The sequence below is a fragment of the Elgaria multicarinata genome, chromosome 15, assembly GCF_023053635.1.
Source record: "Elgaria multicarinata webbii isolate HBS135686 ecotype San Diego chromosome 15, rElgMul1.1.pri, whole genome shotgun sequence".
Classification (NCBI taxonomy): Eukaryota; Metazoa; Chordata; class Lepidosauria; order Squamata; family Anguidae; genus Elgaria; species Elgaria multicarinata.
Window position 1 is genome coordinate 21,291,028 of NC_086185.1, and position 14,806 is coordinate 21,305,833.

Consider the following 14,806-nt stretch of genomic DNA (forward strand, 5'->3'; position numbering starts at 1 on the left):
AACAACTGGTGCACAGTTTTGGTAGCAGATTCTATAGTTAAGCTGTGTGAAGAAGTCCTTCCTTTTTATCTGTCCTGAATCTCCCACCTATCAGCTACACTGGATGACCCTGGATTCTAGTATTGGGAGGAGAAAAAAAATTCTCATCCTGTCATGTGTTGATCCATTCAGTCTTAAGCCTAACACGATCGTATCCCCTTATCAGATGTGCGTACTACAATTCAACCAGAAGTGATAAAACTGTGTCAAATGAAGTAGAACTGAACCACCTCGGCCAGAACTCTTCAAGTCAACATTGTGCAGGGAGTCAAATTAAATATTCCAATTCAGTTTAAGCATTATATATATATAATAGCAGGTAGTAAAAGGATTCTATATTTGAATGCCAAATGTTGCTAAAGGTTGTTTGTATCCATGATTTGCACACATAGTGCACAATTCTGCAGAAATCAGTTGCAAGGAAGTCTCAGTGAAGGCAGTGACTATTACATAGGACTTGTGGTCCAGTCCTTGGCAAACGTCTTGCCAAATGCTTCTGATTCCCAGTGTGCATAGGATCACAGCATTAGTGATAACTCCATTTTGATGATGGGTATGCACCTTAATTACAGCAGTAGTGTTGAGTCAGACCAGTTTAAAATCAGCCATGCCTTCGAGAATGCAAATGGAAGCACCTCCTATGGAAGTTAGACCTTTCCACAAACCATTGAGTGAACTGCATATATATTCCCAAGTGTTATTTTCAGGTACTCTCTCTTGATAAACTCGGTAAATATATTTATAATTTGTGGGTCAGGGGACAGGAGAGAGAGAAGACACAACTTTATCTCCAACTGAAGAAGCATATAGACCAATCATGATTGCATAACAGCTCTACTTTAAATTATTAACCCAATTAGTGCTTTATTCACATTTTAAAAACTTGTACAATTTATTACAAATATAAAACAGTGCAGTTTTCCATACATTATCCCAATTCTGAGACAAACACTTAAAAGACATGGAAAAAGCTTTAATTTTTATAAACATAACATTTGCACCATTCACACTCTTTTTCTTCCTCTACCCTTGATTCAAAAAGATCAAACTTACAACATACTGTAGGTTTATTTTTATTCAAAAAGTTACTTGTCTCAAGACATAAATACAAATCAGAAAACAGTACAATTAGGACAATAGAATGTGGAGGACAACAGGTTAAGGTAAATATATAAAACATTTTTAGTTTGAAAACATAAAGCTGTAAGAACTGCTTTCACAAAGAAACACTCCTTCAAGAGTAAGAAAAAATCAACTTAAGTTTAAAATCATATATTCAGTCCTTTCAGCAGTTCTATTTAAACGCAGTGGTGTGAAAGGGGGGAAAGCAATATAGGCAGTACTTTTAGACATGATAGTTAGTATTTATGCAAAATGGAGCTAGGCAGGTCTGGTTCTGTGTTTGTTAAAACATGATTTTTCAAAATAATTATGTAATCATGATCCTTTAGAGAACCTATGGTTTATGGCTACCACAGCCCAAGGTTTGGATTTGTTGAATGAGTAAGAGGCCTTTTAATATTTGCTTATTTGAGGAAATTATTGTATTGCAAGCGTATTAAGGCGCATGGAATGATTAGAAATAATATACCTCAAGAACTGAGAGAAAACTGACAAAAAATATACATATGTAATATAAGTTAACATTTCCTTTAAGTGATGTTTAGCTGCCTAAGCCTTGCAGAATAAGTTGGTGTCAAAATGGCATAGATCCACGCGTATGTTTGTTTTGTTTAGAATGATTGAAATTCAATTATGAAAGAAGTCATGAAATGAAGTTTAAAGCTTAGCTTTCAAAGATTATGGGGGTAGTGATGAATTTCTAATTTCCAATTCAATTTACATATAGAGGAAATGTACTGTAACCTGTTAGAAGTATCATTAAACCTGAAGACTGCTTGCAAAGACAGAGATAGATAAAACAATATAAAATACAAATTTAAAAATCATTTTAAAGCATGAATTCTCATGCTTATCTATTTTTAAACATTGTTAAACTTTCAATATATTTCTGAAACCTCATAATTTTTAAGTTGGAATTTAAAAGTAAGAAAAAACTAAACAAACTGCGCAATTATAAAATCAGCACCAATTTATATATATATTTATATATATATACTTTATTTAAAATTTAGACCCCTATTCCCACACTCTAATAAGCTGTATATTTTTTTGTTTAGAATTTTTTTCTGCAAACATACTACAATAAGCTTCTTTATTTGGAGACAAAATACAGTGGCCACTACTGGAAGGAATTTCACAACATTACATTTTTCTTAAAGGACAAGCAAACTCTCAGGGCCATTAATGGGTAAGGAGGATTGATCTCAGTGCTTTCTGGCAGTTTATGGTTCCTGAATATTTCATGAATATGCAATAAGGAAGTGTTGGGATGTTTTGCGCTTCTCCTTGTTAAGATTCTAAAAAGCTTTTGAGTAAAATAATCAGCTTGCAAGTTCATTACTTTCTATGATTATCATAACTGAAACAAAGCTTCTGTTGAAGCTACAATTCTGGGTGCAGAATTTAAAGCGCCTCATCAAAAAATGCTTTAACTCTGAGTTCCGCAAATGCCATGGTTCGAAATCAAGCCATCCCATTATTTCAGCTCATGTTTTCAACAATAATCTAGAAGTCATAATTATATGAATGCATCCAACAGATTATAAAGAGGGAGGCTTGAAAATATACCAAGCATCTCCTCAATGGCAAGGATTTTTTTTTAAAAAAAGTGATATTTACTATGATTTGGAAATAAACTAATATTACATAAATAAAATACTGGTTTGCCAACAGAAACTATAGCTTATCCTCAAGTTGTTTACTTGTCCTTTATATATCAGGCAAACAAAACTGCCCCTTCAATGTACTGGATCTTGTAAGCACATCGTTCTCCTTAGAGAAAAAAAATCTTGCTCAGAATATCACTGTATCTACCACAATTTTTTATTTTAAAAATCTCCTCTTCCACTTTAGAAAATGACTTCACCACGGAGTTATCGTTGTACTGGTATTAAAACATTGATACCCCAAGAACCTAGAAGACAGAAAAAGTGTATATGTTTAAAATGTCAAGCTATATGTTTTTATCAACGCCTATATTAGTTCATTTTTCAAACAGGGAATACCAAGTATATAGGAAAGCATCAAGTCCCGAAGAGTGATGGCAGAACACACTTTTTTCCTTTAACACGAAATTGGTTAACCAGAATATACAAAAAGTTGCAAATCTAGTTTATCCAACTTCATCTTGAGTAACCTTAGTAATGCAAAAATAATTTTAAGTCACCTGAACTAGACGGAGGCATAGATATTTAACCTAACGTTGTAGAATTCAGTAGTCAGGTCATTAAAAGCTACTATTTTTTAATTTCATCATCTGCAATTGAACTATATTAAAATCCTTTAAGATCCTGCATTTCTTTATATGATGTCTTAATTCATTTTCATATAGGCCCTCTTTAACTAACTGTTTTGTTTATGGAATCTATACTGAAAACAGTGGAATCAAATTTATCGCTTATGGGGAGAAATTGAATTAAATATGTCCACATATTAACAAATATATATTTACTATATATACCAGAGGACTTTGGTCAAGTAATTAAATTTCTGCTGCCATCATGTGGTGCCATGTATGAACTGCAGGTACTTTTCCAAATCAAGCAAAAGTGCTTGAATGAATTTCTCTTTGCAATAATTTGTCAAGGGGTGAAAACATGGTGCACATTTTAAAGAGAGTGTTATGCTTCAAACAAAATACTGTAAAGAGTACCCTGTTCATTATGAATTAACTCACGGTTGGACCCTTTTAGCAATCAGCAGCTAAGGACCACCTTTTAAAGCTTCTTTCTCATCTCCTGATTGGACTTATCATGACCTATCATGACCTACTTATATATGAACAAAACAGGAGCCCAAGAATATTCTAGGTAAATGCATGCTAATGGTATTGAGGAAATAATATATGCCTTTTTACACTGAAAGGAGCTCAGTAGTGTTTTAGTTCCTTAAAAGGGGGAGGGGTTGGGGAAGCATTTGGTATTTCAATGTTATCCTAGTTCCACAAATTTTGGCCGGCATAATCATCACAATTTGTGGCCTCCATTATTCCACTCCACCTCTGAACTGGGGGAACTACGGGGTTTGCCATGATGAGCTTCAGAGGCCCTTGAACTGCAGAATGAAGTAAGGAACAATCCCCTCACTCAACCAATTGCAATTTTAGGAGGAAGGCGGGGCGGGGCAGGGCAGGGAGGCTGAACCTTTCATGGCAACCTTTTGGCAGACTTGGAGCCTGTCCAGAATGTAGCATTTTTTATTATTTTATTTTTATTTTATTTTATGACTGCAGAATTTATCCCCTGACACCCTCTCAGCTCCAGCCTCTCCATCGTTCCAGGGTCAAGCTCCAGCTGAGAGCCCCCTCCCTCCTGCTACCAACTATGGCTGCTAAGGCCATCAGAGGGAAAGGGAGCAGATGCCGAACTTTGCAACTAAGAATCAAGTGCCTGAATTTGCTTTCTTTTTTCCTCCTCCTCCCTCCCAATCCCCTTTCCTTTTGTGTCATATTTTTTAGATTGTAAGCCTGTGGGCAAGGACTGCCTTAATAATCAATCAATCAATCAACCTGGGGAGAAGGAGAGGGGGCTTGTCACGCTGCCCAGAGAGTAGAAGTGATGCTTGCTTAGGCAAGTGAATTTGTGGACCACTGAATATTATAGGATTCACCCAACTTATCACACATCACACTTACAGATTCATCCATGATTGATGCAGGATCAAAGAAATCCGGCTTGAGCTCTGTTCTTTCTCTCCTGTTCTTTGATGGTGGCTAAAAAGCAAACCAAATATCATCATATTGGACATTCATTTATCTATTTGATTTGACTGGACAGAATATCAATCATCACCACCCCTCTGATACAAATACTTTTACAATTCTTGATTAAAACACAAACCAGACGCAGAATAAAATCTGGCTACTTGTTCATACCTATTTAGTTCAGGTTTAGCTAGTGCAAAAGCAATATCCATCTCTGACTCCTAAAACCTGCTGTAGAAGAATCAGTATAATACTATGGCCATTCTTATGAAGGCAGATAAAACCTTTGCCCTGATAGAATTAACTGATTTTTCTTACTAGATCTATATCCATGGTATCGAAATCCATGCCTTCGTTGAGATCCTCGATGCGTCCTTCGGATGACATCATAACATCTTCAACAATTGGCTCCTCGTCATCCTCCATTAGGCTGGTGCCACGTCGACTGAAGGATATTTAAACATTAATACAGAACTTTTACATAGTCATGTAATAATACATACAACATGTCAATTCGGAAATCCCTTGGTGTATATCATCAAGTTACTTAGAATAAAGTAATATTGGTAAATGTTATAATGTCTGCATAGTCATTTCTTTGTTCACACTGAAAAGCTACGTTTGGAGAATGCCAAGACTTTATTGTAGCTAGGATTGAGGACAAGAGTTCCCTCCCAACAAATAAAAAACAACATGGAATATCCTTAAACATTCCAATGTTGACCAAAGATGGTAGGTGGGCAAGGAATGCTGTCGGACTATTAAAGGGGGAGGAAGGAAAATGAGACGGGAAATGGCAGAGAGTGGCTGGAATCCTGAACAGAAGCACTCTGCACTGCAACATTTATAAAAACTAGTACTCTCTCTGTGCCTTTTTATATTTATATGTATCTCTTCTTCCATCCTCATTTTCCAGGCACTGCATTTGATTCCCCTTCACATTCCCCCTCATATCTTAATTTTAGAATTTCTGTAAACCGCCCAGCTATGGGGGCGGTATATAAATGTAATAAATAAATAAATAAATATCCGATTGTCAGGTTTCCCCCACCCACCCCAACCAACATTCCGTTCTATTGTGTCCTCAATGGGATGTTTTGGGATAAACCTTAGGCTACAACCCAAGCCTTCTGATTTTTTCTACCTTCTTATTCCACCAGCACAAGTGAGCTATTTTGCTGACATAATGTTATACCCAGTGTGGCAGCAATGAGTACAAGATTATGACTGCATTCCCCGGGGGTGGGGTGGAGACGACGACAAAAAAACAAAAACGAAAAACCTAACACGTTGAGAATGGCTGGTCTAGATATTTTTACATTAATGTAACTTTGCAGGGATTTCAAATAATTAGTTTGGGATCAGATTTCTGCAAACCCTGTGGAGGTTTTACTTTCTTCCTCTTTCAACTGCTGTCCCCACCTGTGACATACCAGAAACTGCTTTTTCCCATATGGCATCAGGACAGGCTTATATTTGGGAGGAAAAATGAGTCTAAAGCCATGGGAACTAGTTTCACAGTTCTTTGGATTTCTGTATGAAGGCACTTAGAATGCAATTGGGGTGAAAAATGTGGATGCCAGTGAAGAGTGAGCGAAACTGATAATTTGTTTGGCATCTGCTGCTTGTACTTACATGGCATGCTGCAAGTTAGTTCTGAGTTTCACGTAGTTCATGGCTGCTCTCTCCTGCTGCTGCCTGGCTGCTTCTTCTTGTTGCCTTTGCGCCAACATCCATGTGACCTGTGTGCTTGAAAGAAAAAAATATGATCCTTTAAAAGATGGACAAACCAAATACTTGGGCAGTGGCAACACAGCACGCAGATTAAAAATGTGTATATACTTGTAGTCGATTGGAGGTTGATGGTGTTCAGCTTGCATTGGATAGACACCCATGTAACTTTCTTCGGGCCGCAACCTTTTGGGTTCCCTCATGATGGTGGAAGTGAGCTGTGGTGTCTGCATCATGACAGGCGTATGCATGGTCTGCTCCCTGTTCATCCACATGCTGTCACTGCTGCTGCTTTCCTCAGCTAGAGAGACAAAGAAACAGCTTCAGATTAGTTCATAACACTTGTGCTTCAATATACTCAACAGGACAGATTTCTTACCTGAACTGTGGTTCTTCGTGTGGTCATTTTTATTTTTATTTTTTTTATTTTTTTAAGGATTTTTATGCCGCCCTTCAGCCAAAAAAGGCTCTCACCGCGGCTTACAAAAGTATTTCTTGACAGTCCCTGCCCACAGGCTTACAATCTAAAAGACATGACACAAAAGGAAAGGGGATTGGGAGGGAGGAGGAGGAGGGGGGAAAGGAAAGCAAATTCAGGCACTACAATCTTAGTTGGAAAGTTCAGCAGCTACAGATGACAGCAGGAGGGAGGGGGCTCTCAGCTGGAGCTGGACCCAGGCACGGTGGAGAGGTGCCTGGCTGCTGCTTCCTCCCTCACTGGTGGCCTCTGCAGAGACAGTTGGTGGCAGGAGGGAGGGGGCTCTCAGCTGGAGCTGGGCCCAGGCACGGTGGAGAGGTGCCTGGCTGCTGCTTCCTCCCTCACTGGTGGCCTCTGCAGTGACAGTTGGTGGCAGGAGGGAGGGGGCTCTCAGCTGGAGCTGGACCCAGGCACGGTGGGGAGGTGCCTGGCTGCTGCTTCCTCCCTCACTGGTGGCCTCTGCAGTTACAGATGACAGCAGGAGGGAGGGGGCTCTCAGCTGGAGCTGGACCCAGGCACGGTGGAGAGGTGCCTGGCTGCTGCTTCCTCCCTCACTGGTGGCCTCTCCAGAGACAGTTGACAGCAGGAGGGAGAGGGCTCTCATCTGTGCATCACACACATGGGCTCTGCAGCTATTGTTCGGGAAAGCTGAAAATTCTGGCAGGACCCCTCCCGCCCCAGCCTACTGCGCATGTCCAGGAGGGTTCCCGCCCCATCCCCCAGTTCTCCTGAGACGGCAATGGCCTCAGTACCGAGGGATAAATAGTATAATATATACATGATCTAAACAAAAACACAAAAAACACCACACCAAAGAGGGCACAGTGGGTGGGTTGTGTGACTGCGGGTCCAGTCAAAGACACCACTTAACAGCGAAGTCATTCTTCCATCTCTGGTATTGGAATCGAGAGGAGGGATACTGGCGTTTGTTTTGTTGAGGTTGATTGTTCGGCTTAAAACCTGTACAGTCCTTTTAATAGTGAGGGTAATGCAACTGGGGTTGACAGTACCACCGCTTAGTTTTAAATTGTTGTGGCGATGGGCCAAGACCCATCTTCTTTGCTGTAGTTTTAGCTCTCTGGACTGAGCCCACCGCTTCGTCCATCTTGGCACTGAATAAGGCTTCTCCATCAAAGGGCAGATCTTTGATACGTAACCTCGCTTCCTGTGACAGGCCAGCGGACCGAAACCAAGCATGGCGTCGCAAAGCCACCACTCCAACCATCACCTTGGCCCATTTGGTGTCTCACCGTATTTATCTGTTGTTTAGCCAGTTTCATCACCTCGGTAGAGAATGTGCAAGCGAGTGCTCTTTGATCATCACTAAGGTGGTTGGAAAGCGATCCCAGTTTTTCCCATAGGAGCATTTGGTATCTGGCTATAGCGGCCTGATTTAAGTTCAACGAAGCCAACGAATAGAGCCTTCTGCCTATAAGGTCTAATTGCCTGCCTTCTTTATCCACTGGTGCGGAGTGAATATGTTGCGAGCGACCCTGGGCCGACTCGACTGTTACCGAATTAGGTTGCGGGTGTGTGAACATGAACTCTGCATCCTTCTCAAGGACCCAGTACATGTTGTCAAGTCACTTTGACGTTGGGGGCATTGATGCCGGCATTTTCCATGACTACTGTACTGTTTGTAACAGAGTCAGAAGGAAAGGTATCTCTACTGGTAAAGCCAATTCAATATGCACAATGTTGAAAACAGGGTCTGTCACTGTTTGTTTTGGTTGGCAAGTCTGTATCCCTAATGACTGCGCCATCCTCTGGATTTGATCAGAGAAATGAGCAAGATCCTCAGAAGGCGAGATCGGGGCTTGCGAGCCAATGATGCCTTCTAGAGATGAAACTGACAGCGCAGTGGAGGAATATGAAGCCGTTTCGGATTGATACTCATCCGCTGCCGAGCCTGGTGACGCTCCTTGATGAGAGGTCGTTTCCATTTCCAGCACCTAACGGGCTGGTGAAGCAGACTGGTAGAGAATCTCTTATCTCTCCTTCCGATATCGAAGGTATCAGTACAACATCGACTCTCAGTACCAAAGGATCACCCTCAATCAGTAAAGATCGTGTTGTCGATGTCGAAGATTGTTGTCTCATTGGTATAGGTGAGTTCAAGAGAGGTGGTGGAGCCGGTAAAGATCGTCCCTTTTTGGGAGACCTTTCTTCCTGATGAGTAATTTTCTTTTTCTGGATCTCTGGGGCTTTAGGCAGAGCTTAAATGTGCGCCCCAACCTTTCATTGATGCATCCGTGGTCAGTATCTTTGTTGGTTGTTCTTGACTGAATGGGATTCCTTGTGTTAGGTGGTGGGTTACCGTCCACCATATAAGAGAGTCTTTTACTGTTGCAGGTGGGTAAAGTAGGAGATTGTTCGGATCTTTTAGAGGGTTGAAGTGCTTTAGAAACCAGGATTGAAGTGGTCGCATTTTCAGGCGAGCATATTGAACTACTGCGGTGGTAGAAGCCATAAGGCCTAACAGTTGTTGTACCTTGAACGCAGATATGTGGGATCGATGCCGAAAACTCTGAGCAAGATGTATGATGCGTATGCATCGAGTGGCTGGTAAGATGGCTCGAGTCGAGGGTCCCCCCAATGAACTGGATGACCTGTGAAGGTTTTAATTGGGATTTTTCATAGTTGATATAGAGCCCTAATCTACATAATAAAGAGCAAGTAATTTGTATCAAATTTTGTAGTTGTTGTTCTGTTGGTGCTACGAGAAGCCAATGATCAAGGGTAGACTTCTACCCCTTTAAGGCGAAGGTGGGCACAGACTGTAGACATACATTTTGAGAAGACCCTCGGGGCCGTGGATAAACCAAAAGGGAGAGTTCTATACTGATAGATGTCATGACCAATTATAAAACGTAGGTATCTACGGTATGTGCCCCTCCATTGCGATGTGAAAATATGCATCGCGAAGATCGATGGATGCAAACCATTGTCCTTTAAATAATAGTGGGATAATAGATGCCAAAGAAACCATTCTAAATTTTTTGGTTGTAATATGTAAATTTAGTACTCGTAAATCTAAAATAGGGCGAAGTCCTCCATCTCTTTTCGGTACGGTAAAGCACCTTGAGTAGAAACCCTTTCGAAGTTGACTCCATGGAACGCGTTCGATGGCGCCCTTGTTAAGGAGTATGTCGACTTCCTGGAGTAAAGGTACTGTAGGTGGTGTAATCTTTACATTACCGAGAAGAGGGAGGGTTTTAAACTCTATACGGTATCCTCTTTGTATTACAGAGGACCCATGTGTCGGTAGTGATAGTCTCCCATTGATGGTAATAGTAGGAGAGTCTATCATCAAAGAAAATGGTGTGATTATTTACAGGTGTAACTAAAAATTCAAAGGCGCCGTTTAAAAGCTGTGTCGGTCCTTCGAGAAGTGGCTCTGCCTCTATAATTTGAGAATTGCTTACGTGGCTGGAAGGCCTGTTGTTGCTGCTGTGGTTGTTGACGAGGTTGGAATTGTTGGTATTGTTGTCTATTGGCATAGTACGAAGAACATGGTTGAACCCAGCGTCGTTGGAATTGTTGCTGAGGTTGATTGAAGCCCATAAGGCGAGCTGTTGTTCTCGCTTTCTGTACGGTATCAAGGGAGTTGTCAGTGTCAGCATTGAAAAGCCCGATGCCATCAAAAGGTAAGTCCTCTATTCTAGAGCGTGCCTCCTGGGAGAGGCCCGCCGAGCGGAGCCAGGCATGTTGACGGAGTGCTATGGTTCCTGTCAGAGTTTTTGCTATACAGTTGACCTGATCTTTGGAGGTATGTATTTGTTGGCGGGAAAGCTGAGACGCTTCGGAATGGAAGAGTCTAGCCAATTGTTTCTTATCTTCAGGTAAGTGCTCCATCAATTTCCCCATCTTGTCCCAGAGTAGTAATTGATAGCCAGACATTGCTGCTTGGTAATTTGTAATTCTTAGTCCTAAGGATGAAGAGGTATATAACCTGCGAGCAAGGAGGTCTAAACTAGGGATGTGCTCCGCTTCTAATCGGACCGGCGAATTAGAAGCGGAGTGGGGTGCTTCGCCTCCCCTTAAGGCGGAGGCGAAGAGGATTGGGGGGCCGGCGGAGCGTGGCGAAGAGGATCGAGGTGAAGGTAGATCCTTCGCCTCGATCTAGAGCTCCGCCGGAAAGGTAAGTGGGGTTTACCAGGCCCTGCCGCTGTTGCCCATGCGGCGACAGCGGCAGGGCCCGGTAAACCCCCCCACCCTCCTCTCCCTTACTTGCCTCCGTCCGCGGTCCGTCGGCTTCTTCAATTGAGCCCGCGGTTCAACCAGGAAGTCTAGGCCGCACAGCCCAGACTTCCTGGTTGAACCGCGGGCTCAATTGAAGAAGCCGACGGACCGCGGACGGAGGCAGGTAAGGCCCCCCCTCCTCCCCCTTGGTCCCTTACCGGGCTCTGCCGCTGTCACCGCACGGGCGGTGACAGCGGCAGGGCCCGGTAACCCCCCTGCCCTCCTCTCCCAGCCTTACCTGGCGCCACTCCCCTCCACTGCGGAGCTCCGATTCAGAGCCGGAGCTCCACAGCGAAGAGCAGTGGAGTATGGGCGGATCGGCCCATGGGGCGGAGCGGGGGCTCCGTGCACACCCCTAGTCTAAACGACGCCCTTCTTTATCCACAGGTGAGGAATGCTGATGTCTACTTTTGCCTTGAGCGGCCTCGACGACGATGGAGTTCGGAGGCGGATGCTGAAAAAGGAACTGGACATCTGAGTTCTGGACTTTATACATACCCTCCAATCTTTTGGAAGTTGGTGGGGCTGTCGAAGGTGACTTCCAAGATTGTTTAATAGTTTCCAGTAAGGCCAGTAACATCGGTATGGCCACTGGTTTTGTTGCGTCCGAAGTTATGGAGTCGAACACCGGGTCCTGTACGGTGGATCTGGATTGTTCCACTTGTAGACCTAAGGCTTGAGCCATTCTAATGATCTGATCTGAAAAATGGCCCAAATCCTCTGATGGGGAAATACCCCCTTGTGGAGCGACCTCTATATCTGGGGACGCTAAAGATGGTCATGCCGAAGACGAGGAAGAAGAGTCGGAATTGTAATCGCCTTGGGGCGACGAAGAGTTCACTGTAGCAATCGGCATTTGAATGAGCGGTTCTGGTTGCTGTTGTTGCAACGCTTGTGTATTAGAAGGTAGTGTTGTGGGCGGTTGTATTGGCTGTGCACTAGCATCAATCAGGCTAGATTGAGGGTTAGGCATTGTAGCTGATGGTCTAGTTACGGGTGCAGCCGGTGGTTGTCCTCCGTAGTATGGTCCTCGGGTGTAATAGGTTTGAGGAGAGCTTCCCCATTGACCCTCGTAGGGTCTTTGAAAATATATATCTTGACCCAAGTATCGGTTTCTGCAGGGGTTCCGTTCCCATCTCTCAAGGTGTGGCGAACGGGATCTGTCTCTAGATGGTGGTGGTCGGTCGTAGTAGTAATAACCTCTCCCAGAATGACCAGAAAACATGGAGTCCGGGGAGTCGTGCCTATAGCGTCTGTCCTCAGGTCGTGCCTGTCTAGGCGGTATAGGGGCTGGAGATAGATCTCTGATTTCCCCTTCAGACGTTGACGTTAGCCTCTGACCATGTGCCGACGGCGGCCGTAATGTCGGTATGGGGGACAATAGTAGCAGCGGCGGCGGTGGAGGTGGTAGAGGTTGTGCCGGTATCGGTATTGAAGCTGTAGCTTTGGCAGTCGAAGTTTGCGGCAAAGGATTGTTTGTCGGCGCCGATGAAGATTGTACGGTATCGACCGTCGACATCGGTATATTAGTCGGAGGAGGAGGAGAAGACGGCCGAGTAGGGCTCGACACACTCTTTTTAAGAGATTTTTTATTTCTCTTTTTTCTACGCTCCTCCGGTTTTGAGGCAGTATGCTTTGCCTTTTTTGCTTTCTTTGCTAATCATTTGGCAATGGAAAGCGTAATACTTCTCCCGGGCGAAACAGGCAATTCTGGTTGTTGTTGTGCCTGAGCCAGTAAAGGAGATTTTGGGGAGGTTTCGACAGGCTCCATAGTGCAGGACTTCGATGTCGATGGTTTTTCGACTGATTGTAAGGCTTTGCTCCAAAGAAGTGCTTTTAGCCTGTCTGACCTGTGTCGTCGCGTTTGTTTGGAAAAAGCTTGGCAAAAACGACAGGTTTCGACGATATGCGTTTCGCCCAAGCACAAGAAACACAGGGAGTGTCCGTCTGACGGGGGAGCTTACTCCCGCAATTGGTACACTTTCTGAACGGGGCCTTGAGGGCCATGCGCCCTTTCGGGCGTTTTCGCTTGTCGCGAAAGATAGGAAAAAATGAAAAATATAATAAGAATATATATAAAGTGGAAGAACGAGAAGGATAGAAAGTAGAGAAGAAGGAATAAAACGCCTCTTACAATTTTTATTTTTCTACAGAGAATTTCCCAACGAGGTCACCACAATGGCGGTCGAAAGAGAACTGAGCTAAAGGGCGGGAACACACACACCCCCGCTTGTGCATGCGCACTCAACGCATGGGGAGGGGTTCCCGCTAAAAACGCCTCAGCTATAGAAGTTTTTCCCAATCGAGACTCCGCGCAGGCGCAGAGCCCACTTTTGTGTGATGCACAGAGACCACGAAGAAGAACTGGGGGATTGGGTGGGAACTCTCCTGGACATGCACAGTGTTGGTGGGGGAGGGTTCCCTCCAAAAATCTCAGCTATGGAAGTTTCCCAAACAGTAGCTCAGTGCAGAGCCCATGTGTGTGATGCACCACGAAGAACTACAGTGACAGTATTTGTTGTAGCACATCTGTAATACAATACACAACTGGTGCTATATTTTTTCATATAATGATGTATATCAGAGTAATCATTTCCCCTTTATGGCTTATCTATCACCTTTCCTAATCAAAACATTACCACCAAGCAAGTTTAATTTTAACTATCTCAGTTCTTGCTGTTTTGATGTGTGTTGAAATCTGTTTACATTCTTTGAAGTTGTGTCCTCCCCAAATTACACCCAGACACATTTCAGACACAAAGTTTCCCAGAGTCTAAAACATGATTTGGAGATTACTAATGTGCCACAGACTCATAGGGTAATGTCTCCCCACCCTATCCATGGATTCAAACCTCCCTTTTTTTATTTGCTTACCATGGACCTGTCACACTTCAGGCAAACTATGGTTAGCGCTAACCAGCACTGCCTCCAAACCATGCTTTGCAAACCCACTTTAATCATAGTTTAAAACTGTAGTTCGCAGGAAATTCCTGGCTTGCACTAACCAAAGTTTAGACAAAGTCTCCTGGATGCAGCCAAAGAGAGAGGATGGAATACATGATCCTGTGCCTTGAAAGGTAAGAAACATGTCACCTGAACTGAACCAAAGTTGAGCTGAAGGTTTTCTTGTTTTATATGAGCCCTATCTAGCAGCCCGATCCCCAACATCTGTTGCAGCTTAAAGAAAGGGGGAGCACTAGGAACAGACTCTATGGTTCCTTCCATAGAAGCCTCATTTCTAGAGTGGTCCCTGAACTGTTTGAAGATTCCTGTCTACTTCCTGGGATGCTGAAGGAACCCCTACAGATGCTGTTGGTTCAAGCCCAAGATCTGTTACCGCAGGGGTGATGTGTGAGAGGGGTGACATCTGTGTGTACATGTGCAGCCTCCCAACCCAGAAGACACCTGATGTAGCCTTCAGGGCTAAAAAAAATGTGTACAGCCATGGTTTACACCATCACCCCCAAATTAAAATCCAGATCCACTATTGT

General features: G+C 43.4%; 1 protein-coding gene across 3 annotated transcripts in view; it reads right to left on the minus strand.

Annotated features, from left to right (window-relative positions):
* Nucleotides 1–877: 877 nt before the first annotated feature.
* The window catches only part of STAG2 (STAG2 cohesin complex component), an 81,479-nt gene continuing 67,550 nt past the window's right edge, over nucleotides 878–14,806 (minus strand). For all 3 annotated transcript variants that reach the window (XM_063141926.1, XM_063141929.1, XM_063141928.1), the window contains exons 30-34: nucleotides 6,707–6,896; nucleotides 6,500–6,613; nucleotides 5,183–5,309; nucleotides 4,796–4,873; nucleotides 878–3,076 (exon numbers count right to left, since the gene is read on the minus strand). In XM_063141926.1, the coding sequence (XP_062997996.1) occupies nucleotides 3,053–3,076; nucleotides 4,796–4,873; nucleotides 5,183–5,309; nucleotides 6,500–6,613; nucleotides 6,707–6,896 (533 nt within the window). In that variant the 3' untranslated portion in view covers nucleotides 878–3,052. The remainder of the gene's footprint in view (nucleotides 3,077–4,795; nucleotides 4,874–5,182; nucleotides 5,310–6,499; nucleotides 6,614–6,706; nucleotides 6,897–14,806) is intronic.